The following is a 25,840-nucleotide window of genomic DNA, read 5'->3' as shown; positions in this document are numbered from 1 at the left end:
GAAAATAGTGACTTAACATAAAACTGCACCACAGATCATAAAAATACTGCTAATATCCTAGTATTAGTAAGTGCAGAATAATATCTGGAGTGGAGAAAGATCCAGGGGAAATATAAAGTGTAGGAGTATAACCTCAAAAAAGGGGGAAGCCCATTGCAAATGTAAATACAAAGATCAATAAATGTGATATCCAGTAAAAGCTATCTTTTCCCAGTCTAAAGCTAAATCATTTTTTATTTAATAATAAAGACACTGACAGAAACAATCAAGTCATATAACAGTAAAAAGCCTGTTTAATTGCAGAATATATTGACAGTACAGTACAGCAATAAAAACACTGCCATATTGCCCCTATTTTACATGACTTACACAGCTGCTGTTCAGCTTATGAGACAAAACAGTTATACGGTACTTGTACAGTAATGATGAGAAACACAACATACAGACAGGCTCACAGAGCACTTCGCCCATCACTTTCCACTAACAGGCGGCCGTGTTAATTAAGAAACGCACAATATTATAATAATCATAAGAGCAAGAACAAAGACACAGAGCATTCGATCCCATGATGCACAGTAGTGATGTCTTGATCACTGGGTCTAAAGGGACCAACTAGGCTGAAACAACTGGTCACACAGGGAGCAGAGATCAACAGCCACAAAGCCCACAGACAAAAAAAACCAAAAAGAATAAAAACCAAAAAAATATGGATTACTTTGTATGTACGCAATACATACATGACATGAAACGAAATGACTTGACACTGTCCATGGTCACTCATTAATCTGTCGACTGGCCTTCATTCAGCACGTGTTACATCCTCTTTGTTGCTTGTGCCTCAGTTCATGTATTACATGAGTGCTGTTGTGTTTCACTACAAAGCTTCAGTTTGTAAGTAAGGACAGCACAGCTGCTTCCTCACAGCCCTTCTTCTCCCTCGGCTACCGCAGGAACCTTGGAGCCGATCTATCGTCAGTCAGTGTCTTGCGGAGCCTCACTCCGCGGCGTATCGACACCAGCATATCCTTGTCCTCCTGGGTCGGAGGAGATGGCTCATGGGGCGCAAACTGAGCCAGCTCCCCCGGCAGTGTGCTGGGGAAGGGGAACTGACTCTCACCGAGGGCGTGGGCGCTGGCTGCCAGCTCTCCTATCTTCTCCACCAGGCTGTGGCGGTTGGCAGCGAGCAGAGGGTCCTCCTCAGCTCCGTGGGTGGCCATGCCGGAGGCCTGCTGGGCATACACAGTCCTGTCCACCCCCCCTCCTCCTCCTCCTCCGCAGCCCCATGTATTATCAGGGAGGCTCATTCGCTTTGGAGAAGCCCTTGTGAAGTCACTGGCAGATAGGTCATCGCCGTACAGAAACTCCTCGCTGCCCGTACGATGCTGGGACGGGCTGGCGTACCCCGGAGAGTCTGGCACCGTGGGGGTTTTCACTGGCACGATGGGGGGCCGGATGGGAATGGGCCCAGATGTGGATGGCGTGCGTCTGACACCGGTTTTGGAGGACGGCGTCCGGCGAATGGTGGCCGTCCCAGACGTGATGGCTCCGGAGCTGCTGCCCCCTGATCCGTTCGGAGTTCCCTGCAGGGTTTTTCCTGCAGGCAGACCTGCTGTGCTGGCAGGCCTCTTGGTTTGGATCATGCGGCGATAGCTCTGGGCAATGTTACTGTGGCGTGGGATGGTGGAGGACTTGTCAAAGTCTGCCTGCCCTTCACTGTCAGCATCCCCGTTGAGAGAGTAGCACTCATAATCTGAACCTAGAAGTGACAATGAGTCATGAGCAACTATTTTTCACACTTCAAAAAATACTGACATAAACAATGCTCTGCAGCTGCTTCTTTTACATAATACAGTAGTCACGGCGACACAAAAGCACACAGGTGCAAAAATTCCGATCAAAACCACATAGAAAAACAACAGAGAATTCAAAAAGTCTGTGTCTCTATCAGACTTTTCAGTCGTGTGCACTGTATCCTAAAGGACTGTATCAGATTTGAGGGTGAGGGTGAGTGTTTTACCTTGTGAGGGGATGGTGTCCTCGGAGCATGATGGGGTGTTGGTCTGGGTGCTGTAGCCACTTGAGTACTGCAGAGAGTCCCTGCTGCTCTTCTGCTGCTCCATACTTAAGCCTCTGGTCAGAACCATGGCTAGAGTGCTCGCTGCTGGAGAGAGTGGTTCACCATGCTGAGGTGTACACACACACACACACACACACACACACACATTTTAGGAGATGCAGGCAAGAAATACATAAAGATTAGCACACATTTACATATGCAATTCACCACACTACAATTTTCAAGGCATATAAATTTATATACTCGCATTTACATTTTTTACTCCCTGAGGTCTTCTTACCTTGGCTGCAATAGTTCCTGGGCCAATTCTCCCTCTGTGCGGATCATCTGGTTGCATCCCAGAATACCCCAGTGGACTGGGCGGGGCCTCCAGTTCTCTCATCTTGTCCACAGACTCCCTCCTACGCTGCAGAGTGCTGGCCAAAGACGGCTCACAGGAACTTAGTTTGGCCCAGTCCTACAACAGCAGACGGAACAATGAGACTTTCTTCCAAGTGAGCATCTCCCGTGTTTGCCATCCAGCATCCAGCACTCGAACAGGCAGCTAACATCGGAAGCTGCTGATTTGGCTCATGAACTGGTTAGATGCCGAGGGAGATATGGGCAGACTGCAGCAGCGCTATGTCAGTGTTGTTAAATGAAATCAAGTTTAGCATGTCTTTATGAGGAAAGATTCGACAACTGAGCTTGATGAGCAACAGCAGAATGGTGATTGTTAATCTTTACGCTGATTAATGTGCATGAAGGCAATAAACACAAGAAGCAAAGAAGCAAGAAAGCCAAACAAAAAAACAACAAAAAAAACCCAAAAGTAAAATTGCAAATGAAAAACAAACCTTCCAGCTAGGAACCTTTGATGTGGGTGAGGGGGTGTTGGATCCAGGGGAGTGGTTAAATGTGGGGGACGCAGGAAGTATGACAGAGAGAGGCCTGATGGTGCCAGTGTGAGAGAAAGCAGGGCGGAAGGTACCGAAGGATGAGCATGAGCCAAACTGCGGAACGGACAGACAGGTCTGAGTCAGAGTGCTCAACATCCATGAACAGTCCACGTCAAACCGCAGTGCGGCTGTCAAGAGGAGCCCGCAGGACTCTTTTACATTATAGATAACAGTGAATGAAATGCTCTGCGCATCACCCATGTGTGCATGTGCACGCCTGCCTGCATTGCATGTGTATATGTGTCCAATAAAGCAAGTGGATTGGTTAGATGCATGCAGTACTAACCGCTGTAGGAGAGCTGCACTCGCTGACAGACTGGCAGGTTTCTGAAGCCTCAGAGGAGGCTGAGCTTGTTGATTTCTGGGAAAGGGGAGATGGAGTAAAAGCAGTGGAGGGAGGGGGGCAAATGGAAAGAGAGAGAGAGGTAGGTGTGAGAGATGAGAGACACACAGGACCAGGGGTCAGAGTGGGAGTGTTGGTAAGTTTTGGAGAGGAGTCATTTTCCTCCGTGATGGGATCTATAGACCGCAGACTAGATACAACATAGCTGCTTCTTAGATCAGTTTTTTCCAGAGAAAGAACGTTGCATCAGTCGGTGAGCTAGTGTGCTGCCGAGCGTGTTCTGTACACTGCAATCTGTTCAGACCGTCTGAGTAACTTTATCAATCCAGTGGGATAGAAATTCAACATTCGCAACTGATAAAGCGCTATTGCAGCAAAACACGAGGAGCTATGTCTGACTTTGACTCTTATTGTAACTGTGGGTCTATCTCTGAGACGCAAACATGACAAAATGTGTATCTCACACCAGATTGGAGATGCCAAATGTTAAAAGAACTGTTTGAATTCTTGTAGATCTACTCTGACAAGAGAGAGTCTCTGGTGTTGTTTGCTGTGTCCTCCTGCCCTGCAGCTTTTCTGCCAGAGGAATCTCTGGGGCTTACAAGTGCGCTTTGTTCCTGGTTTTGATGCGATAAAATCCCCTTTCTTTTTTTTTTTTCATCCGATCAAAGATTAAACTTCAGCATTACGCCTGAGACTGTTACCTGGCTGGTGATGTCAGAGGGCATTGGTGATGGAGGCTTAGAGTGGGTGTTGGCGTCCTGTGAGACGAAGCCTGAGTCATGGGAGGACACGCTGCTGAGCCGGTGAGCTCCCGCAGAGGGCATCTGAAGGAGACTGTTGACAGGATATCACATTAGTATAGAACATAATATGGAGGATTTTGATCTAGAATCTAGCACAATTTTTCTTCTTTATTTCGTTTTTTTGCTTTTTTTCCCAAGGATTTATGAGCAGGCTGTGGCAAATACAGAAAGAGACGGATGAAAAATTTATCAAAAAAGATATGAACATGAAGGCAGTGTTATATGAAAATCCTAAATGACACTATTCTTCTTATTTTGGTGCATCAAAGAGCAAAAAAAAAAAAGTTATCCCTTCTTTGTTTCCTCTTTTCCTCCACATATTAACAGCTGTCTTCTTTTCCTGCTCCTGCTCTGTTGTTCTCGCTCAGCGTTGCCTCTCTTTGTCACCCATCCTATTTTAAATGTGAAACTTGTGTTTCTCACCTTCCGCTCTCACACCTCCTTCTCCCTCTTGACTCTATCTGAAGTAATCACTGTCCTCTAGGATGAGGATTAAGGAGTAGTACCAAATTAATATGACATATTAAATAACCTTATGTACAGTAATTCCCTGTCCTGTGTTTTATAAGACGTACTCAATAAGGTTGTTTTTATTCTGTCCGAACTTCAAGACATCTCATTATATCAGCATGTAGTGTGAAAATACTCAAAGATCAATCACAGGATTTTTTTTCTGCAAAAACCAGAATCGTGACATGTTTCTCTGCATGCAAAATTCAGTGACAGCTAGTCAAAAACTTTTTACAGCCTCAGTAGATAAAATGAAAAACATAAAGCGGTCAAGCTGAAACTCTGAAGTCTCTATAAATTTCAAGTGGCATTCAGGAAGTATACACTTCGTATTGAATAGTCTTACTTCGACCAAAGAAGCATCAGACTAACTGATCTACAATGAAAGTCTGTGTTAAAATCTGTCAAAAATAACTGCTCAGTCAGTGGCCAAATAAATACAGAGCACTAAATATAGGGTGCAGTGTTAATTGGTTAAAATATCAAGGATTTGATATTCCTCTTATTGAACATTTGAAGATTTTTTTTTTTTTTAAAGAAAGGCTTACTCCTTTGCCTAGAATGACCTCCTGGCTTACATTTATAAACTCATTTACAAACTAATTGTTGAACTTTTGCCATTAGCCTTATAAATATGTAGATTTTGACTCTTGTGTAGCTCTTGGCTTTCACACTATGAAATTTCACAGCTTTGGACCTAATCTGGGTGTAAGAAGCTTGAGAATTGCAAATCTGCAAGAGCTGTGAAGCTGTCAAGATACATCATGTGCTCGTCTGGTTGTGTGGTAAGGGGAGGTGGGGAGGTGGGGGGGTGGGGAGGTGGGGAGGTGGGGGCTGGGGGTGTCACCTGCTCATATATTCATGATGACCTTTAGTATTTCATTCTTTTGCTGTTGTGTGGAAATTACATCAAGACTATGCCAGGGTGTTCAAGACAGCCTCGATCCAGCATGCATAAAATCCACACACTAATTAACAACACAGCCGACACAGCGCACAATATGCATCACATCCCAATGTGTGATTAACACGTTACACAACAAGTGTAAGCACAAAGCTAATCACACTAAACAAAGAGCAAAGAGCAATAAGGTTTGTAGCTCGTACCTGCACATGCTGCTCTTCCTGGAGCCGGTGCTGCTGGGGGAGGAGGGTGGGGTCTGGTAGGACCAGCTGTAGTCTGAGCCTTTCAAATCCCGGATCACCTGCAACAACACATAACCAAAGTGCGATGATGATGCAGTGGCCAAAATAGCCATCAGGTAAAAATTGTATTTGCGTTTATAGAAGATAGGGAGAGCACATAATGGAACAGGCTATTGTTGCGCAAAGATTTTAATGGAGAGAACAGCCAGAAAGAGATTTCACAGACACAATAGATGTATAGCAAGCACTGTCATCTTCAGACCTTGAAAAACATGCATTAAAGCATGAGACATCAACAACAACTGGCTAATGGCAGTGATGCATCTTACCACCATTGTGAAATTTAAAAAGGACAAGGCGGAATTCTATTATTTTGCTACCGTCATCAAATGTCATGAAAAGACAAGGCTAAGAGTGCATTAGTCTGCCTCTCAAAAGTTGTGTCGGCCCAATCTATTACTCTTTGCCTGGAGCCCATTCAGTCCTGCTGAATACATGAATCCTTACAGGCATGTCACAAATATGTACATGTGTCACAAATACCCTACAAGAGCTGGACACACTCAACACAGAGTAAAAAGTATATTTTTGGGAACTATTGTCAGCACTGGACTGAAACACATTATTGCTCGGGCAAGTATTAACAGTTAGTGAATGTGAAATTAATTGAAAATAAACTACTGTGCCCAGTTTTTAATAGTTTTTTGGACAACACTGGGGGGGGGGGGGGTCAACCGCACACATAATAAGTTGCGCAAGAAAGATACATAGTCTTTTTGTTGATCATAGGAAAATATAGCACCAAATATAGCAGCAGGCTTAGACTGAAATTATACAATATTTCATTATGATGCAAATAACATGAGCAGCTCTAGGGATGCTGGATGATAAGTGCAAGGGAAGCATTAGTGAAATTATTTTCAGCTTTACGCCTCTTTTACCTGTTCACTGGCTGGTGGCAGCTTGTGTGGGTCTTCAGTCAACACAGTGAGGTCATCAACAATGGGCTGCAAATGGGTTATCTCTCCCAGCATGGCAATCTCCACATTCTGGTGGAAGAAAACACAGTGGATTTAATTAATAATAATTAAAAAAAAAAAAAAAAAAGCCACATCAACAACAAGAGTAAAATATAATTTCATATTCAGTGCCATTCACACTAATTTTCTACAACTCTCAGCAGTACAAAGGCCAAACGATCCTCACCACCACCGGCTGCAGGAGGTTAATGAAGGTGCAGTAACGCCCCCTCTCCTCCAGCAGGGCTCTGCGCACCGCCTGCTTCTCCGTCTCTTCCATCAGCAGGTACAAGTCACTGACGTCCTGCATGGCACTGTCCAGCTGGGGGCGCAGGTTACCCCGGCCTGTAGGAGGCAAGGCGAGGGGGGAGAGGAGGGGAGGGATGTCGGCGTGAGGAAGGACAGGGGTGAAGAGGGTTGAGTCAGGATAAACAAGAGAGGAGAAGGAATGAAAATATTGAGAAATGAAGTGGAGAGAGTGATGGTTATGGATGAAACAAGAAGGAAGAGAAGGAATACGGTGCAGGGAGGATGGGGGGAAAAAGAGAGATGATTAGAACACATAATGCACTGAGGGCAACGCACTGACAAACATTACACTCAAAATGATTCATGTACATGGGAATGAGAAGACACAGAAGCATGTTGTCGTCAGTAATGAGCTGATGCGAAGCCACTAGTGAGGAGGTCCTGAAATGGATGTGGTACTGTACACTACAACGCCCACAACGACACTGGATGACAGTTGAAAAGAGGCAAAACGGATGAAAAAAGGATGAGATGGGGGTGTGTTGTTTGTGTATCTCTGACTGCCTGATTTACACAGACACACTGCCAGTTAAACATTTTTTAACATCCTACAGTTTCTGAAATGACAAGCAGTGCACTCATTGTATGCTGTACAACTCAAAAATATAGATACAGCACATATAGTGTAAATAAATACAAATGTGTGTCTTGCCATGTTCTACTCTGTTTCCATCTACTATATTTTGCTAGATTATAAATGCATCAGTGCCCTCATTGGTTGTAGCAGGCAACACACTGCACATCTGTCTTGCAACTGCCCATATGTGTAACAGTTATCAGCTTAATTGGCTAATCATGCTGCAGACCTGCATTTAATAAGTCACAGATTAAATGAAGAAGCCCATGAGGATCTGACAGCTTGCCAGTAAGGCTAATAGGCCCCTGGAAAACAGAAGCTTGGGCCTCAAGTAGCACACCTCACTGTCATCGTGGAGCCAAATGTCAGCTGATGACAAAGACAAGGTCTTATTACCCAGAGGAATGATGGAAGGCCGTAAAACCAGATTCTTACGCTATTAAAAAGGCATTTAGAAAACGGAGGAGCCCTATTTGAAAGAAGTCAGGCAAATTGGATGCATGCAAAAGATGAGGACACTGAGCTATATGTAAAACAAATGTACGGTATGTGCCGTTTCTTTTTTTACATACCCATATATATGTTTATTCGATTCTATTAAAGCATTTAAGGCTATGAGTGTGTGACATCCCTTTTCCTCTGTTTTTTGTTGCAGTGAAGCAGTGAAGCACAGGTGTAAAAATAAAATTAAAATGAATGATAGATGAACTTAGTATTTTTCTGCTTCAGTGTCAGGGTGATGTGTGTTGCGCAACCTGACTCATCGTCTTACTAGAACAGAGTCAGGTTAATGTATTCCTTGTACTTTTCCTGCTATGACTTAGCCTATTTAAGTTTCCCTGTGAATCACTTACATTCTCAGACATTATTTTTGCAGTGAGTGCATTGCTTGATGTTTCCTAAGGAACTGTTCAAAATTTTGAGAAATATGCTTATTCACTTTCTTGCCAGCAGTTAACTGAGACGTTAACAATATCACAAGCAGTAGCTTGGCTTAGCTCGGCTTGGTTTAGCGTAGCACTGTTTTTTTGTTGTTTTTTCTAGTTTTTACACTTTAATATTTATACACTTCAAACAAAGTACTGTGTATAAAATAGTGAATATCAGACAAACTTGCATTTTCCCCTGTTTCCAACCTTTGTGCTAAGTTATGTTAGCTAGCTGCTTGTGATAGTGCATGTGTAAATCTTGTCAACAAAGTGAATAGGCATATTTCTTTTTCTGTTTGACTGGCAGTTTCACCTAAAGATGATGATGGTGACTTTGAAACAATCTTGTAAAAAAATTGCACTCAGGCCTCAACACAGTAGACATACCTAGAAGCTCTACAGCCAGAAACAAATAGAGGAGGAGGGTGGGGGGGTGCAGTGACAGGCGAGAGGAGGAGAGACAGAAGAACAGGCAGTGTTAGCTGTATCAAACCAGGACACATTGCATATTTATGACCAGCCCGTACCACTCGTGTAAGTTCTGCTTGGAAATAGGAATTTAATTACAACCAGCAGAAGGGGCTGATGCATGCACGGCAAGGAAAGAGGAACATTTCTTTGATTTATAAAGGTGGGCAATGATAAATCATCTGAAGCTGGAAAGGAGCCTCTGAAGCTGTGCCAGGCATTTTGATTGGATTGAGTTGTCATATCTAGCTTCACACTGTAGATGGCACCAGCTCAATCCGAAACACTGGTACAGACCAGGGACCAGCAGCCAAGCAAACTTTGTTAATAACAGCAGTAAAATGTCAATGGAGTCTCATCACTGCTATGTTAGTCATCAAGGTCTTCAAATAGTTTCTTACCTTTTCTTGCTTTTTTTTGGAGTTTTATGGTGTCTAACGACTTCCTTTTAATTTCCTGACGAGAGCGCTTGTATTCTGTGAAGCACAAGTCAAAGTCAGGGTCAAAGGCATATCAATTTCTGCCCACTATAAATTGCTTTAAAAAAATAAAACAGTTCTGCAGTGGAATCCAAACACTCAGAAAGTACTGTATTATTTGTGTTTGCTAGTTGTTCACCTTTGGCATGATCTTTGTCCAGCTGATTAGCCGTTTTCTTCCATTCCTCTATCCTGTCCTGAAGTGGCGTAACCAGACCTTCCATAAGAGCACTACAGCAACACAGAGAAAGAACATAAGAGGAAGAATGAGGGGCTTAATAAAAAAATTGTTTTATTTCCATGGCACAAAAACACTCAGCAAAGAGTGGGAGAATGAGAGAAGGCCAACAGAAACGGTAGCATAGAAAATTGCTGTGGAGGAGGGGAAGAAAACACAGCTTACTTGGTGAAGTGGCGTAATTTTGCCTCAATGCTGCGGTGTCTCATACACATCCTTGTCAAAGCCGAGCCAATGTCCCTGGTGGCACCTAAGGAAAACAATGTGAAAACACAAATTGTCACTTACAATATAAGAGCTTGCCGTTACATATTTTAGATTTGCCTCTTAGCCCAGGAGAATGTGATATTTGAAGAGGAGATATAGCCTATCTGGAGAGCAGTTTGAAAGGTCTTATGCTTTCCTGTCAGATGGATTTATCTGTTTTTTTTTTCCCCCCAGCTGTAGAGGCTTCTCCATCTGCAGCCACTAGGTGGACAAGTGCAGAGCCCATAAATGTCATATTTGTTTTAGGGAAAGCAAATGTGACACAGCGGCTGCAAACAGAAACCCGACACCCGCTCCGTCATTCTTGACCAAAATAATTGCACATCTTTCCTGCGACACTTTGAGATCATCACATGATGCCCCACCACGGTGTAAAGACCAGCTCGTGTGAAATGGTTACTGTACTTTTCCTCTCTACTGAAGTGTAATTAAATGGGGTCTTAAGCCCCTAAAGCCCAGGCTGCCCCACTGTCTCACTGATAGTTCGCAGGCCGGTGTAATATATGGCAGCAGTGATCCGGTTGTAATCTGGGCCACATAGGGCTAATCTGAGGGTCTCTCACTACACACACACACACACACACTCACAAACACATACACACAGATAAATACACACCCAAAGGGAAAGAGAGAGGACATCTCTCAATGGCAGACAAGCCACACAAAGTGGAGGCATGCAAGTGTGTGTGTTTGAGTGTATGTGTGTGTGTGTGTGTGTGTGTGTGTGTGTGTGGACAGGTGGTGTGATTTACCATCTCCCACCCCCACCCCACCCTTCCCAAAGTTCTCACCCCCTCTGTCCTGGAGGAAAAAGGAGGGAACCCTGTAAGGGGATATCCCTCTATTCTTCCCTGCCTGCTCTGCCTTTCCTGTTCTCTCTGTTTCCTAAACACTATTCATGCAGGGGCGGACAGAGAGAGAGAAAAAAGGAGAAACTGGCTTGAACCTGCGCTACAAAAACAAAAAGAGCGACACACAGAGTAAAACAGAAAAAAACGAAAATATATGACCAACATAGCAGGTCTGAAGTCAGACGTAGCGCTGCTGCTGCTCCAGATGGTTGTCCGGTGAGATCTGTGCTCTTTTCCAGCTATCATGTGAGGAAACTAGGTTACTGTCTGCGGTCGATATCACGTCACACTGTCAGACAAAGACCATTTCAGTCCAGCACTTGGCTGTCAACTCCACTGACTCTTGCACTAGTTCAAAGACAATCAGCTGTGGATCTGGACTCCATCTCAGGGAGACATTTTCGACAGGCAGATGTAGAACGACTCGAGTGTGTTTGTGCGCTGGGAGGAGGAAGGGAAGGTCGTCCCGTGTCTGCATTGCCGCTCTAGGGTTAGAGACGAAGGGTCATCCAGCTGTGTCTCACACACACGGGCATTTAACACCAGCAGGAAGTGATTGAAGTAACATGTGGAACCTATACGCTGAGTTCTTGCTATAAATAGCTACGGCAGCCTCGATCTTTAAAGGACTGGTGTTGAGTATCTGTCATCTTAGAGCCTCTATTCACATTGATTCAGTGCTCCATAAAGCCACGTGTAAAAAAACATTAGAGAAATGCAAACGTGCGCACAGGTCATGCATCTCTCCATTTCTCCTCTTAAAAGCATCAAAGGAGGCGTGCGGAGCTGGGAATCAGCTCTTTCGGGGTAAACGTGCAGGATCGAGCGAGACTAACAGAGGTGGGAGGGGGGAGAGAGAGGGTAATGTGGGGCCTTTTATCTCTCAGACAGACTTTCCCAATGTCACCGTCAGCAACGAGAGCCTTCAGCCCCCACTCTCCTTTCCCATCCACACCTGCCAATTTCCCTCCCGTCTCCTCCTCTCCTCCGTTCCCTCCCAGAGGGGGATCAGCTGACAGCTACATCCTGGGGAGGTCCAGAGGCTTCCTGCCTATGTCCAAGAGCCCCGCTGGCCTCTGGCCCCCGACCGGATGGACAGGGACAGTGATTTACTCCCTCGTCACCCTGCCTGCACACAGACATGTGACAAACACATACAAAAATTTCGGGGAGGGGTTCAGGCTGACTCGGATGACGAGCACTTCTGCATTTTGGATCTACAGATATCTATCCCTGAAGAGGGGCCCCCTCCTCTGCTCACCTCCTTTTATTTCTAAGATAAATAATAATAATAATAATAATAAACTTTATTTATATAGCACTTTTCAAAACAAATGTTACAAAGTGCTTTCCAGTAAAAACAATTAAAATGACAACAAAGACAAATTAAGTGACATCAAATAAAATCAGGGAAGGCTTTTCGATAGAAATGAGTTTTGAGTAGGGATTTAAAACAAGCTACTGATGAAGCTGACCTGATGTCCTCTGGCAGATCGTTCCAAAGTCTTGGGGCCCGGACTGAGAATGATTTTTGATTTTTTTTTTGTGATGAAATGTGATTTGTGGTTATGGGCTATATAGATTAAATGTTCTCATCTCTATCGCTCAATCAAATTATTGAAACTTGCCCTTGTAGCAGCTTGGAAGCTAGTTAAAAGTGTGCAGGAAATGGGAAAGTGATTATTTAGCAGACTTGGACCCCTGGGGCTTTTTTTTCCCGTCTTTTTTTTTGGTGGGGGGGCGGGGTCGACCTCATAGCAGACACCCACACGTGCATGAATGAAGCAAAACACAGACCAGGATGGAAGGATGGAGAGCCGTTATGCAACCTAGTAGTATATCTTAAGATACCGGGCAAATAACTGAGAGCAACTGAGCGGTGCAGCAATGTGTAGTCAATTATAACTGCATTTCCGTACATGTCTCTGGTGCCGATGGCGCCTGATTCAAACATGTATATAAACTGCCATCAGATCAGCTGTGTATGTACAAGGAGATTGCTGGTGGGAAGGTCAAGCCCTCACTGTTTTTTTGGTGGGAACTTTGAGCTCCAGTACCAAGGACCAGCACAGTGTAGTCTATAAGCGTTTAGCGAGCGGTTCCATCCAGAGCTCTGGTTCTGATTAACTCCCCTGATTCCTCGGGGAAGGAGGAGCGTTTTAATAGGCCTGCTTTATAGGGAACTCTCCTGCCAGGAGTCGGGAGCCAGGAGCTAAACTGCCACGGGCCTCATTCCCTGATGCCTTCAACATGGGAGCTGAGCTCAACTATCTCTCTCTCTTTCGCTTTTTCTGTTTCAGCATCTAAAGCCCGCTGCTCAGCTCGGGTTTCATTTGCACTCGGGAGCACCGAGCTGAAGGGCTGATTCTGCTGCCGGTTTTCAGGCTGGATCCAGTCCTCCTGAGTGGAGAAGGTGCTCCCCCACTCTCCCTCCCACTCTCCCTCTCTTTCTCTACTTCCTGTGTCAATAAAGCATGTTTATGTGGGATGTAGAGCAAAAAGGTACAGAACATCCTCATGGTTTTACACTTCCAGGAATACGAAGTCCCTGTGTTTTTTTCGCTACACCCTTGCACAGAGAGCTGAGCCGAGGAAATTCCACCGTTCCGTGAGACAACAATTATTCCTCACGCTGGCACTTCGGCCGCAGAGCCGACTGTGGCTGGCACAGACAGTTAAGCCCCCCCCTGCATTTACCCTCCCTCATCCCTTTTAAGTGCTACAGAATGTGAACTGGCAGGGACACAGTGGAGGCCACTGATGGATGAAAAGGGGCTGCAGGGTGAGAGCGGTGGATGAAAGGGGGTACACATTGCCGAGGTGCCGGCTGGGTTCGGCGGAGGAAGTGTCCACTGGCTGGTGCAGGTGTAGCAGGCCTTGCCAGGATAGGGTCACGCAAAATGCTCAGGAAATGTAACAACAAGCTCTGACAGATGAAGAGTAAGAGTATGTAGGAAGAGTTGCTTGATGCAATGATTTCCAATATCTACAACTCATTTTGTTTGTGTGTATGCCCTCCAAAAGAAGCCAAAACATCAAACGAACATTTTATGCAACAAAGACAAGAAACAAAAAGGGAGATGGAGGGAGAATTACCTTGATTTTGTCTGCTTCACTAGTAAAGCAACTAAACGAGATCTCAGCTGAGATTCTTGAATTCAAAAATTGACGAAGCATCACACATCTCACATCATCAAACATTCGCTTCAAAGCGCAGCTGGAGTTCTGCTGGTGTAGCTGTAGAAACAGGCGGCGTTATAAATAAAGAAGCAACCCCTAACGTGTCGGCTGCTAAGGGAGCAATAGCTTCTGATGGGGGTAAGAGTGACGGATGAAACAGCCACGTGTGGACATTGATTGTGGAACAAGACTACAGCGCTGTACGCCCGCAGCAACACAGTCACAGATCTAAGCCAAGTTACATAAATAGTGGATGACAGACACATACTGTGTGTGAGTCCTCTGAGAAACTCTCTCCAGACAGGATTCTTGGTTCGTGAATGTAATGCAGAGTAAAAGTCTGTTTCACTGGGTTTTTATGTTAATATTTTATCAGCTCGCTATATGTGAAAAATACAAGACTGGGGTGAAAAGTGTATTTTACTCTGCAGACAGCCCAATAGAGGGTGACAGTGTTTGACGAAGAGCTTTTATACTGACATACATTGTGCAATATTCAGTGTTTAGATTCCTACAGTTCCTTAAACCCACGACATCGTCTGTATTAATGTTATAGATTTGCATTGGAAATGGCTTTTACTCAAGTTTACATACTAAAGATGACAAACTGTGGCTCAAAAACCAATATTTACTTTACCCCTTGTGTTGAGCTGACATTTAATTTTGTAATTTGTAATTGTCTTTAAGTTTACTTCCCAATTGTTTAGGGTTTATTAAAATGTAAGTATAAGTAATATTAACAGCAAAATTAATTTGATTTTTTAGTTTTGAACTCAAAACTTAGTATCTATAAATCTCTGAAAGATATTGAGAAACCCCTAAAAGGAGGAATGTGTTTCGTGTCTGCAAAACAAGTTCTGAAAGATGTTGCAACACTGACACTTTAACTGTTTTTCATTGTTGCTCAGTTTTAAAAACCACAGATTATACTTTCAGGACCAAATTCAAGCAATTCTTTGAAGTGAGAATGGGTTCTTAAATATTAAAGTGAGAAAACAATGACGTTTTTTAGACATGGCACTCCTCCATCCTAGAGAGAACTAAGCAGAGGTTTGTGATTTTTTAATTCTTTTGTAAATAAGAACGTACATAAATCTGCAATAAGTTTTCTTTTTCATGCATGGCTCTGACAATCATATTCTTGATTAAACTGATTATTTATTTTGTTAATAAAATTTGAAGTATTTCAAAGAAAACAGTGTCAACAGCAATAACTTGACCACAATTCTTCCAGGGTGACATGTCCAACTTACTTGTTCTGTCCAAGAAAATAGTCCAAAATCCAAAAGATATTTATTTTACAATGTTCAACTGCTGTAATTGAAAAAAGTCGCAAACTTCCATATTTGAGAGGCTGGAAATAAACCGGACCCTAAACGCATGTCACCATGTTTATGAGTGAACGTATATGTGTCTGCAGGAGCAATCAAAACAGCATTCAAAGCCTTTGTGTCACTTCCTTACAATGTCTTTTCTTGCCAGAAAAAATACTAATGAAAGGCAGAGGAAACAGCCTCAAGATCAATTGTTTTAGTCTCTCTCTCTCTCTCTCTCTCTCTCTCTCTCTCTCTCTCTCTCTCTCTCTCTCTCTCTCTCTCTCTCTCTCTCTCTCTCTCTCTCTCTCTCTCTCTCTCTCTCTCTCTCTCTCTCTCTCTCTCTCTCACACACACACACACACCGATCCCATTGTTGTCTGGCCAGACAGTACACACGGCAAGCTTCACCTCTCAACCAGAAACACCCACAGATGCAGACAGGGCTTAGTGTGTCCTGATGTGGCGTAAACATGTTCTGGAGAGCATTAAGACAAGACTGAAGGAGGAGCAGGAGAACAAGGAGGAAGTTATATTTTGCTGCTGGAGGAGTTTCCTGTTCAAGGGACAAAAATGTTGCTAAAAATAAACAGCGCCTCTTGTCCAGATGTGCTTTTTGTTGGACATGAAAAGAGAGAGGGACAGAGAGAGGGAGAAAACAAGAAAATGTAACAACATGCAGGGAAGGGGGAAAGCAATGTATCATGCAATTAATGGAAAGAACAGAAGATCCACAGGGGATTGTCTTCACCTGCAGCTAAGGGAAAGGACCCCAGATGTATCCAAGATCCAAATAGAGAGAGAGAGAGAGAAAAAAAGACAGACATTGAGGCAACAGTCTGAGTGACTCAGTATTAAACAGCGCAAAGCCCGCGAGCCAATTTAATCAAACGCCTTGTAGGTTGCCCTTCTTTACACCCTTTGTAAAAAAAGGTTGTCTTTATCTCAGCTGACAATGCACTTCCCTCTCCTTTTATGCGGACAAAGTTAATGCTCCACGGCTCATTTGCAAACAATCCTCCAAACAATGCTGACAGCACTGCTGCTGCTGCTGCTGCTGCTGCTCATAAGGCATGTAATAAGCTCCATGTCTACCCCTAAGTCTTAACTTCACCTGGGGGGTACTCCATTACTGTCAGGTCAGTCTTCATTTTCCTCTGCACTGAGCTTGGTGTTTTCTACAGCAGAGCAGACATCACATAGAAACTGAGCGGGCTGACAACAAAAAACTATTAGATATTCCTGTGACGTGACCAAATTTGGGGGGCCGGTCCGATCCGCCTAAGCCTTAATATAACTCCACCTATTTTCAAACTGAATCATAGGTTGATGGGCGTTCTTAAAGGGGCTATTTGTTCTCTATTTGTTTCTCTGAAGCTCTAAGTTGTTTCTTGCCAGGAGCAAGTGGTGATGATTGTCATTTGACAAGATCTTCAACTATTGTTGCATTCTCACCCTCTGAGAAATGCAATGAAGGATACAGACAGTGGAGCTGCTATTAAAGAGTGATGAGACAGGTAAATGGCTCCTTTATATCTATACTCATCCACATGACATCCAAGAACAATTCAAGTATCTGCTTTTCAAATCCAGACTTGGCAACAGTGATGCTTTAAAGTTATTAACTGTTTAGTTTTAGCATTAGCTACAAACACAATGTCATTGCCTTTCCAGGTATATGGTCACAAACACAGATTGACATTGTGACCTGCACCTGAAACAGCTACAAATATTTAAATTCTTCCTGAGGGGGCTATGAATGTCTTTCATTGTAATTCCTCCAACAGCTGTGGAGATATTCCACTAATAACAATGAATGTTAAAAGTAGAGAAAAGTCAGAGGGATTCATCCTCAGGGGATCATGAATGTCTTGAATGGGCCGAAGCCAGATGAGACACAGACAGAAGACACATGGTCACACTGCATCACTTCACTACAAAGGCAAACGTTGAGAAAAACAAGCGGCACACTAAACTGGTGAAATCACAACTAAACTCTGTCCTCAGCAAATTTCTCCAACTGTTTTCAATCAGCCACCTCATTTGATTAAAACAATGCACACGTCCTTTTCATTCCCTCTATTATAATGTCCTCCCTTGCATTCCTCTACGAGGCTCTCTCTCTTGTGTATTTTCCCTCCCCTCTCCAGCTCCCTTCCACACTGACTCTGTGTTCAGGATGTAGCTGAACACACCGTTCCCCTCATGTTTGTCTACTTAGTTTGGTATTCATCCCTCAGAATGAAAAAGTTGGCCAAAAAGATTTGTTTTCACTGCCACCCCCCTTTTTCATCTGTTCTTCAAATCATTGTTCCAGCCACTTCACCCTTTGCTTTTTGCATGTAGTCATTATAATAGCTGGAAAACATTCATTTGTGGGACAACCACATTGAGTTTTGGGGTTGAAGCCCTTGAACTCCAGAGAGAGAAAGAGAGAAAGAGATGGAGAGAGAAGTGGATAACTGTGTTTAGGACTGTCCAGCTCTGTCTGACACACAAGGTAGACAGCTGAGGGAGAAATAAGAGGCTCTTGTCGATACTTAAAAGTGACCTCTTGGGCCGGAGGTCATGAAATACCTCAAGAGCGCCGCATACAATCAGCAGAGTGGCCGGTCCACGTTCGATTTAAAGAGTCAAAATCCATTTTCAAACCAGCATAAGACGCTAGAGCCAACCCCCACCCCCACTGTCCTCAAACATGGGAGTGCAACACAGGCCCATATCAGGCTTGAACATGAAATGCCAAGCTTGATGGATGTCAGCGCTGGTCACATGGACACACACTCTCATTATTTGACATGTCCGTAAAAATAGCTACGCTTGCCGGGATAGCGTGGAGGACAGTAATCCCCTGATCTCGCTCTACACAAGGCCACGGCCGCATCTCGTCCATGCCAGGCTGTCCAGATGGCGGGTAAGGATATCCATCCCATCTGCCAACCCCGAGAAGCACAGCGGCCAAGCAGATTACAGCTTCCCTGACACACTGATCTACTAGTACCTCCATATCACCACCGAGCATAGGCTGTGCGAGCAAGAAAGGAAAGAGCGACAGAGAGAGAGAAAGAGAGAGAGACTGGGCTCGCAAAGACCCTCTGGAACATTATGAGTGTGTGCGATGGTGTGTTTACTCTACAGTCTCTGGCACACAGATGTAAAGGGAGGAAGGCTTGGGTATTTGTTGAACACAAACTTACAGTACATTGCTGTAAAGCTGGGGGTGGCTGATCAGGAAGGGAAGGGAAGTCAGTCTGTGTGTCTGTGTGTTACAAAGTGGGGCTAAGAGGATTAGCTAAACGCCTCTGCCTAGCCTGGATACCCAGAGCTGTGGAAATCCCACTGCAACCACAACCCCCACCCCCACCCAGCCGGGCCAAACCCACCCCTCACTAGACTCACCTCGCTCTCCAAAAAGAAGAAAGAAACCATGTATCCCATACTACGATGGAACATTAGCCGACTCTTTGACCTGTATCCAGTTCAACCATGACCAAAAATGGAAAAAAAAATGAAGTCAACCTTCCACCAAAACACATGTCATCCAGCCTAGCAACAACAAAACACCAAACACAGCGCCTGCTATTCTCCAGATAAGTCCAGTCCTTTTAGAAATACATCACACAACAATTTTATATAAAAACGGCCAAACTGGTCTAGACAACACACCAAAAACCATTAGGCTGACCAGTCTACAAATAAAAACATTCCAGAGAGCTGCAGGGCCTCAGACTTAAGTCCCAGGAAAGATGGGTGTTGAAATGTAAAACATTTATCTTTAAAGGGCTAAAATTCTCCAAATACATCCATTTAATATAGACTTTGTGGTCGGCGGACCCTTATTGAACCCAGATGCAGGCCGCCAGCTCGTGGAGACAGACGTGCCTTTAGACATAGATCCATCAGCACAGCTTAGAGAAACAGTGCTGTCAGACACAGTGCCAGAACGCCTGGCAGCCAGCTCCTCCAGCTGCTACATAAAACACAGATGCTGACGCCACGACCGTGACCATAAACTCTAAAAGCGGACAACATGGGCGAGAAAGGAGCCTCGGACGCGAGCGCAGACCGAGGCAGTCCGACACACGAACTCACAGAGATGGAAATAGAGGGGGGATGGTCTCAAATATGATCCCGGTTTATCGCGCGTATGTGTGAGAAGCTTCCCTCCCCGGCTGAAGACAAGACAAAAACGTCAGGGCAGGAAATCCTCTCTCATTCACTGCCCTCTCTCCCTGGATTCATCTAGGAGGCACTGAATGAGGGGAAACGTTGCTTTCCTTGGCAGGGAAACGTCCACAGTCTGGAGAGTGCGTGTCAGAGTTAAAGGGGTGACGGGGTGAGTGTGTCAAAGGTAGATTAAAGGAAGGAGACGGAGGGCGCGATGAAACCTCCAGCTGTGCCAGCAGCTGCAGCGCGTCCCCAAACACAAGAGGGGAATTGGGGTGACAGCGGTGATGGCCAACAGTTTGTAGCCCACCCCAGCCCCCCCTAGCCCCCCCAGCCCCCCTCGGTGCAACCAGCCCTATATGGCCATGCAGACGCTGAGGAAAACATGATCTCTGCAGGGAGACGGACCCACACACACATGAAGGGAGAGACAGACAGAAGGAGAGAAACAGCAACAGAGACATAAATAGTGACTTGTTGAACAAGCCAGAGGAAGAATTTTATTTATGTCCCACTGACTCCTGCAGGGTCCTGAGTTAGTGAGTGTAAAGGCAAGTGAGAATAAATATGTTTTAGAATAACAACTTTTAATATTTCAGCTGTCGTGAGGGTAAATTTGCTTAAACTATGCCTATGGAGGAGCCTGCAGCGTGGGGGTTCAAAGGTTATTCCAGGCCACCAGCAGCCGGGTCAAGTAAATATCGACATTCCTCCTGCAACATTAATTGCTAGGGTTCGGAGCACGCGGAGAGACCAACACGGCTCCCGCAGGAGAAATGGGATTTAGCTGTTATGCTGGTTAAGAGCACCATGGGAAAACCCAGATTTGATATTTTATAAATCACATGAATATACATGAAAGTATAACAACTTGACATTCGACATGTTAAAACCATCAAATATTTGATCGTTTTATGTGATAAAAAAAAGTTCTGTCCATCAGAGACTCACGAACCCTATGGTCTGGTCTAAGCCGCGTTTGCGTTTCATTATTTCCTCTTTAATTGTTGCAAAGTCTGTCATCTCAAAGCACACACTCCATCCCTCATACAGTCGGTGGCCTGAGAAGGATGACATTAATCCTAAAGTTAATGTCCCTGAGAGAGTATCTGAAGAGTGAGTGGGCGTGTGAGTGACACACTTACAGGGATTTTATGCATCTATAGCTGTAAAACTCAATTTGACCGTCTTTCTCCTCCCTCTGTTGCTCATCTCTCTCTCTCTCCCTCTGGACCATCTATCAATCTGCTGTTTTCCCTCCTTGTAGCTCAGACACACCTCTGCTTTGAAGTCCTGCCCCGCCATTCTCCATACCTGTGCTTTATTGAAGCAGGCTGCCAGCTGCTAGCAGCTAGCGGGCTGACCTTAGTCTACCTTATTTTATCCTGCAGCGAATGTGCGCTCGCATCAGGAATCACTTAGCGCTAAAAACCTGATGCATCGCCATGGCAATAAACCTCCACTGTTTCTGGAGAGGCTGTGGGAGTGAAACTGGCGACAATGTGTGAACACTGACGAAGAAATGCCTCTTCACCAGCCGGCAGTGGTCAGTCGGGGGCCGCGCTGGTACAAACTGTTCAAAAGAATGGTGGCATGTGACCTGTGAGGTCAGGTGGCCGGCCACCAGCTGTCACCCTTTTGAATATGTGTGTGTGTGTGTGTGCGTGCGTGCGCGCCTCTACGCCTGTGTGATTGTGTTTTGTGCATGCGTCAGGAGCCTTTGCACGCTCGTCTAGGTTTTGCATGGGTTTTTTTTTTTTCTTTTTGACCTACATACTGCTCTCGACGATCAACTCAAAAGAAATCTGTGTTAATCGGCTGCCTCTCTGGACAGCCTAGCAGGGTGACAAAGCAGATCAGCAGACCTCATTAAGACCAAAGAAACAATAAGATCAGATTTTCACTTCTCTAAACCTAACCCCCACAACACCCCCAATGAAGATAAAAAAAAAACCCAATCCACCCAAAAAAACCTTGAATTCATTGAAAAACATCCTTACCTCTAGAGTTGGTGGCCATGTCTGCCACCTTCTGAAAGGCATCTAAAAAGGCCACTGCTGCCAGAATTGTGGTCCTGTAAATACATTGGTAGTTGTTCACTCAACTGCGACTGCATAAAAGTGGCTGCACGACAATCTTTTTTCACCGAGGTTTTATATCGTTCACTGGGATTAGTTCTCACCTGAGTTGAGAGTGCAGCTTTGTGGCCTTGGCACTGAAGTCTTCCCACACAGGGTAAGAGCTCTGATAAGAGAAGGGAAAAGAAATGAGTCAAATAAATATCTCGCCAAGGACATTTAAGTGCACAGACATCCTATTCTCAAACATACCCAAACACACACACTCACACCAGTGTATACATACAGATTTGAGAATACATCATGTTCTCTCCAACTTGATAAAACAGCTTGTGTAAATTTTCAATGTCAGACTTATTCCCTGCAAACACTTCTCTCCTTAATTCACACTGACAACTTACTGAAATCCATATAGGGCAACAATAACTCAAAGAGCTTGGCTTCTTCCCCCCGTGGTTAGAAACAGGTTGGTGCATGTGCTCCATACTCCTGACTTGCCTGTGTATGATTTAACAGTACATACGTTTGTCCTCAAATCAACCTGTACAGCCTCTTGCTGCGAGCTGCTGTGCGCAGTACGTTCACGTGTCGTGCGTGTCCGTTTTACATGCATGATGATCTAGGTAAGCTCTGGTATCATGTGTGTTTACGTGCACGGGGCAGGTAGTATAGCTGGTCTTTGAAAAATCTGGATTACATTTACCCCGGGATCATCCCACGCTGCCTTGAGCTATGTATAAGAGCAGAAGCCAAACATAAAACACATTTGGGGGCTCGATCCCATTAGAGCAAGAGTTTGAGCCCTGGTGAAAGGAGAAGACGGGGCATAACCCCAGATGCGCCTCTTTGATGGAGAGGAACCAAAAGAGGCCACACATCCTGGCTATATATAGTCAGCGGCGTGCAATCTGGAAACAGTCTTTCTCTTCATCACTTCATAACCTTCGCTCAAGGAATGACAGCGTTTAACTCCCCGGCTCACCTCGCTCCGCTAAAGCCTCAACCTTCAAAAAAAAAGTGATTTAGGAGCCATCATCCACCAACAAAAATGTTTGCCGTGAGCCTCCCCTGCCTCGCTGTCTGCACTTGACTCCAACAGGTGTCTAATTAGCTTGTGTGGCCTGTGACTCCCAGGGCGGGAGGGATGCGCTGCCAAGACAGCTGAGGGAGGAGGAGGAGGAGGAGGAGGAGGAGGAGGAGGAGGAGGAGGAGGAGGAGGAGGGTGAAGGAGCGGGCAAAGAGACTGCAAGCAGAAATGCAAGAGGGGAGAGGATGGTGGGAGGGAGTGTGGGGGGGGTGGGCACATCTCTCTCTTCATCCACACCCAGCAGCAGCAGCGCCCAGGGAGGTGAGGATGGATGGATGAGAAGAGGGAAGGAAGGCAGAGAAAAGCTCTTCCTCTCCCACGCCTTGTCATTCACACTGGAGAGAGGGTGAGGTCAGAAGAACTATCATCCTCGGTTTGTGGCAAGGACATTTCTGCTTTCACATCTCCCCGGCTCCATTGCTGATCTAATTCTCCACTGGTGATCTAATCCAGCTGAATCATTTTACTTCATCTCACCTCTCCTCCTCCTCCTCCTCCTCCTCCTCCACCAACTCCTACTCCTTTTATTTCTTTTCCTCTGGTTCTGTCAGACAGTTATATAACCAACAGGTGCTGCCTGTAACAGCACATTTTGTCTGTACAGTCCATTAGAGGCTGTGTATGTATGTGTGTGTGTGTGTGCAATGTACTTGTAACATGAAGGTAATTGTAGACTTTAATGTAACAGTGTTCACAGCCAGTGTGATCAGCACAGGAAAGCCATGCTGCTGCGTTGCTCCCGGGGGTAAAGCTGGTCTGACAGGCTTGCGTGGCCCAGCCAGGCGGCAGGAATGAGGTCAGATGTCTGTCTCAGACAGTGGACATGGACACTGTGCTGACTCAGGGCTTCAGCCTCATTCATCTGTACTGCTTATCAATACACAGACTGCCTTTTCTAAGAGCCCCTGTCTCCCCCTCTGTCTCTGTCTCTGACCCTGGCATGAGTGCAGTACAAAAGGGGGAAATATATGAAGCCCGACCACGACCAGCGCTGCCAGTGACGGAGAGCTGATTTCATTGGAGCCTGACGAACGAGAGTCCATAAATAGTCTGTCCGAATAACGCACCGAGGCCCTGAGAGCCAGTGATCAATAAGAAATCTGTTAGGGTGGAAAGTGGCGCCCGATTCTTGACTTATTCGCTGCTATCAACACTTTGTAGCTGGAGCGTCCTGCACAATGAGAAGACTGGGAGCTGCTTCCAGGCCCCCGATGAATACGTTCACACTTTCCATCTGTTGTGGGGAACAACAACAGACCACCCTGATTCAACTTCCTTGACATGACCCCTCCCCCAACACACACACACAAACACACTCACTTGCACGTTGAGTGATGGATTATGAGGAAACATATAGTTTCCTGCAGAGGAAATTACCTTAAAATGTGGAGAATTTGTTGTTTTTTTTTACATAAATAAGATGCAACAGAAGTCTATTGAATCGCCGTGGTAAAACGTGGATCAAGCATTTATGAAACTGTTTATTGGTGAAGTAGTGATTTCCTGCCACAGGGCCAAGCATCAGGAAGCACAATCAATAACCTTTTTCACGTCTGTTTCTTTCCAGGAGGTTTTGGGTGATGGAGTCGGGTATTTCTTCCTTTCTTTCTTTCTTTCTTTTTAATCAGAGCATCCTTCCATGTCTGGCATTTAATCAAGAAAACCTTGGAGGCTGGGATGGAGGAGGAACAGTTGTTCGAGGTCAGATTGTAACCCAGAAAATGTGTCCTGTGTGATTACAGCATGGGAGATGAATTATCTGACACTTTTGATTGTTATTTCTTTTTCTTCTTGTCCCGTGAATTTTTCCATTCAAAGAAGAAGATGCTTCTTGATTGAACTTAGTCTTTGATTATTTTGATGGTGTGATGATGATGAAGGGTTTGACCTCTGGAGCAAACACATAAGCCCTAACACTTAACACAACAAATTAAACATTATTTTCAGCCAAGCCTTACATGTAAGCAGCTCTTGTATGACACAGACACACCGGCTTAAGTGTTGTTAAATGTGACCCGTACACCCCCCCTTGACAAGACCTGCTGCACATTATGCAAATGACACAAAGAGAAACATGTTTCATCTCACAGTTTTTCCTGCAGCGGTGTTTCCAGTGGGGGAGTACCCGGAGAAAGAGACAAAGGCAGTAAAAATATGCGTCTGATCAGCCACCGTGCACCCCACAAAGGTCACATAAACCCCCTGTCTACTTTAATATACATGTGCGTGTGCGTGTGTGTGTGTGTGTTACCTTCATGTCGTTCACGATGGCCTGGAATAATCCACCCAGCGCTCCACACTCCTTCTCCACCGAGTCCATGGTGCCAAAAAACAAACCAAAAAAGCTCGTAGAAAGACAAAAAAAAAGGTTAAATATCCGACTGGTGAGGCGTTTTTAAAACATCGGACACTGAGATCTTTGTTTTGTTCATCCGCCCTTCGTTGTCCTCCCCCCTTAACAACAACAATATGCGCCCGCAGCGGAGAGGAGAGGAGAGGAGAGGAAGATGCGAAGCCGCTTTAAGCCCACCACCACCACCACAGCCAGCAGCCTGCGGAGCCCACAGACAATAAGAAATGTGCTGCTCGATGGCACCGGGGGCCGCTGCTGCTGCTGCTGCTGCTGCTGCTGCTGCTCCGCCGCCGTCGCTGCTGCTGCTACTCGCCTCACAGACGCGAGGGGAGGGAGGGTGATGGAGGAGCAGGGAGGTGGTGGGTTGGGGGGGAGTAGTGGGGACTAGTGGGGAGGGAGGGGGAGACGCGCTCACAGCCGGGAAACGTGGAGGGCAGCAGTGTGGCTCCTCATGATCACCGCAGTTAACACAAATAACGGAGAGATCATAGTTGAGGCGAAAGAGCTAGCGCAAGAAGAGTGGGAGGAGGAGGAGGAGGAGGTGGAGGAGGTGGGAGCACCGAGCACCGCCACGGGAGACGGGATCGGTCACAGGTCTGGGACGCGGGGACGCGCTCCGTTGTTAGTAGCGGAGCAGCAGATGTCTCAGAGCTGGAGTCTCCAGTAATACGATCCATGGGAATGGAAAGGGGGTTGGTCAAGTTT

General features: G+C 45.3%; 1 protein-coding gene across 2 annotated transcripts; it reads right to left on the bottom strand.

Moving 5' to 3' along the window:
* Positions 1-275: 275 nt before the first annotated feature.
* On the bottom strand, positions 276-25,820 carry mtss1la (MTSS I-BAR domain containing 2a). Of its 2 annotated transcripts, XM_085779807.1 has the most exons (15): positions 25,034-25,820; positions 21,800-21,861; positions 21,618-21,691; positions 10,005-10,089; positions 9,741-9,832; positions 9,524-9,598; positions 7,027-7,184; positions 6,762-6,869; positions 5,782-5,879; positions 4,063-4,195; positions 3,302-3,376; positions 2,914-3,069; positions 2,358-2,534; positions 2,018-2,183; positions 276-1,756 (listed from the first exon to the last, which is right to left on the bottom strand). In XM_085779807.1, the coding sequence occupies exons 1-15, from the start codon at positions 25,100-25,102 to the stop codon at positions 942-944; spliced, it is 2,343 nt and encodes a 780-aa protein (XP_085635933.1). In that variant the 5' UTR covers positions 25,103-25,820; the 3' UTR covers positions 276-941. The 2 variants fall into 2 exon arrangements, with proteins under 2 accessions (XP_085635933.1, XP_085635934.1); XM_085779808.1 differs by lacking the exon at positions 2,914-3,069.
* Positions 25,821-25,840: the final 20 nt, after the last annotated feature.

This window comes from Trachurus japonicus, chromosome 6, assembly GCF_045865225.1.
Source record: "Trachurus japonicus isolate A0001 chromosome 6, Traja_1.0".
In the NCBI taxonomy this organism is placed as follows: Eukaryota; Metazoa; Chordata; class Actinopteri; order Carangiformes; family Carangidae; genus Trachurus; species Trachurus japonicus.
The sequence above is the reverse complement of the archived record's forward strand: the minus strand, read 5'-3'. Positions and strand labels throughout refer to the sequence as shown.